Source organism: Henckelia pumila, chromosome 3, assembly GCF_033568475.1.
Source record: "Henckelia pumila isolate YLH828 chromosome 3, ASM3356847v2, whole genome shotgun sequence".
Lineage (NCBI taxonomy): Eukaryota > Viridiplantae > Streptophyta > Magnoliopsida > Lamiales > Gesneriaceae > Henckelia > Henckelia pumila.
In genome coordinates this window covers 167,947,236-167,950,215 of record NC_133122.1, presented here as the reverse complement: position 1 = coordinate 167,950,215, position 2,980 = coordinate 167,947,236, and the positions used below count along the sequence as shown (strand labels likewise).

The window sequence follows — 2,980 nt, the reverse complement described above, 5'->3', positions numbered from 1 at the left end:
TTGCTCCAAGATTTTTGAGCCCTATTTGAATCTCCATATGTGGTCCCTCCTGATATCATGTTAATCACCCCCCTCGAGGGTCTATCCCGAGCTCCTGGATCCGGGCATCGCGGCGCATCCTCCTGGGTCTTCTCTGGGACCGCCATGTTAAACTTGGGTACCGTGGATCCCGACGCCCATGGAGGCACCCGAGGTTTCTTCTCCAATCGTCAGGCCTCCTCCGGTTCAGGCTTTTCTACTTTTTCCAGGAGTCTCCTACATTCACTGGTGTTGTGAGTATTAACTCGATGGATCGAGCAATATTTCCCTGGTCTCTTTTGAGAGGCCGGCCGTACATCTTCTTCGCACATGTGGACCCCTCGGTCCCGAGTCATTTTTTGCGAAGCATAGGCCATCAGCCTCCCAGGATGATCATTCTTTCCTCCTCCTTGACCACTCCGACTCCCTTTTTCATTGTTTCCTTCCCTCCGATCTTTCTCTCTCTTCTGGCGCTGGGCTTCCTCCATGTTGATATATTTTTCGGCCTGAGCTAAGAGGTCTTCAAAGTTTCGGGGAGTCTTCTTGACCAAGGATCGAAAAAGCTCTCCCTCCTTGATCCCTTGCATAAATTCTGTAATTCTGGTTTCAGGGGCGCAGGCTGGTACCTCCAGGGCTATTTTATTAAACTTTTTGATGTAGGCCCTAAGTGATTCTTCCCCTGCCTGCTTCATCTCAAAGAGGCTGAGGGTAGTCTTTCTGTATCGTTTGCTGCTGCTGAAGTGCTGCAAAAAGGCCTCCCGAAATTCTTTGAAAGCATGGATGCTTCCAACCTCCAAGTTTTCAAACCACCTCTGGGTTGAATCCACCAGAGTGGTTAAGAACACCTTGCATTTGATTTGATCATTGTAACAATGCAGCATGACTACGTTTTCAAATCGAGCCACATGCTCTTCTGGGTCACCGCTACCATCATACTCCTTGATCTTGGCTGATTTTAAGTGTGCTGGCAACGGCTCTTTAATGATTTCTGGCGAGAAAGGGCAACCCAGACTCCTGACCTGCTAAGATTCCCGCGAGTTAGTGTTTTCCAACTTCAGAATTTTTTGTTTCAGCATCTCCAACTCTCCTACCATGGTGATGTTGGCAGACTCGGCATGCGATTCTTATTCTTCTAAATGTATGCTTCCTTGCCCCCCTTTTTCTCTCCCAATTTCTTGCTCTTTCTCCACTGTTTTTTCCTCCCCCCCCCCCCTTTGATTCTTTTTACTGCTCCTTCTCTGGCTCTTTCTCCTGCTCCTCCCCTTCCCCTCGTTGTATAACCAGAATTCTCTGAACTTCTGCCTCCATCATTGCATCCATCCGCTCCTGGATGGCTGCTAGCGCATGACGGGAAATTTTCGGCTCATTGATTATGGTCATATCTATGCCTTAGACTCATTTTCCCACATACGGCGTCAATGATGTGATTATCATAAAATAGGTTCCCGGGTGAAAACTCCAGCAAGCTCCTTCTTCTCTCTTTGGGATGCGATCTACACGCCAAGAAACAAAGAAACTCGTAAGTCGGGAGCCGAAAGGGTTTTCGGCGTTGCCACTCCGATGCTTAAGTCAGGCTAAGATGTATGGAGTGGGCTTAGGAATCTTTAGAGAATAGTGAGTGTGTGCGAGAGAATAGTGATAGGTGATAATTTTTCATACCTTGGCCAGGCGTAGGAGCCTGGTATTTATACCCGTCGGCTCGGGTTATTAATGATTACCTGTTATGGGCCAACTAACAACATTTAATGTGATGGGACAATTCCCATATGTGATTAGACATTCCGTAACTTCCGGGATAACCCATACCATTGAAACATAATTAGAAATGATTTGGTCCGTAATAAGAGCCTGATATACTCAAAGTAGGCGTGACCGCTTCTTGACCCTTAAAATAGAAAATCCAGGCCCCATCAGCTTTCTTCTTCTCCTGTCTCCCGGGAGCCCATTTCTAAATATCCGGCTCCCGCAATTTACGCGGGCTCTCCTGATCACCCGGGCATTTTAAGTCCTCTTGGGTCTTCTAGACCACCCGGGTCCTCGAGACCATCCGGGTCTTTCGGGACTCCCCGAGTTATCTTACCGGGATATCATGAATCAATCCATACCCAGATCCTTTTTCATGCGAGTAATAATCTTCTTTTCCTTTTCTCTTCAATGTCTGTCGTACATAGAGCTTCTAAAAAATAATTATAACCTGATTTGAGCATAGATTAATCTGCTAGACATATTGTTCTCTAGATTGTTAGATTGAATGCAATTAGTGTTTAAGAATGCTTTTAGTAAGTACTTTGAGTTTTTCATTCACGAAATTTTCCTACATATAACTTTCCGTTATTATCCATTCAAGCCTCCTAAGGTAAAGCGTCATAGCATTTAAACCAATAAAATTGGTCGGACATTCTACCTGCAATGTGAATAGTACAAGTGGCTGATGCCCTCTCCGGAAGAATTATGGTCTGGTACTGTGATCGAGTATTAGATTGAATTCTTTAGCTTTTATTCTTTCTGAGTTTTGATTGATTTTAGGCTTGCAGGTTGTATTCAAAACCGCATCTACCATTTGCAATGTTAGTTTGGATATCCTGAAAGATGGTTGGAGTGCGGCTCTAGCAATTAATATCGAAACTTCTGCTTGCTCTCAGACCGATATTCACCAGCCCTGATATCTGCGAGTGTTTTCAAACGTAGCGGGACCATTGTTTGTTTTGTAAGTTTTATTGTCGAGACCTTTTTTTGGTTCCTAAGTTTCACTCCCGCTGCCACGCATTACCAGCAAGAAGTATTTCATATACTACTATAAGCTCATTATTAACTTTCGTTGGCATGCAATTAGATATTGATTTCCTATGCAGCGGAAGCATATCCCCACTTCCATCCATTTGCTGGTTTAGTTGCACGCAATTCACATGGCATCGAGATGTGATGTTTCTTGCAGATAAACCACTTGTTCCCAGTATTGCCA

The 2,980-nt window shown here is 44.8% G+C and overlaps 1 protein-coding gene across 1 annotated transcript; it reads right to left on the bottom strand.

Moving 5' to 3' along the window:
* Positions 1–209: 209 nt before the first annotated feature.
* LOC140889917 (uncharacterized) lies at positions 210–1,398 on the bottom strand. The gene is made up of 2 exons (XM_073297661.1): positions 1,247–1,398; positions 210–1,032 (listed from the first exon to the last, which is right to left on the bottom strand). Exons 1-2 carry the CDS (start codon positions 1,396–1,398, stop codon positions 210–212), a joined length of 975 nt encoding a protein of 324 aa, XP_073153762.1.
* Positions 1,399–2,980: the final 1,582 nt, after the last annotated feature.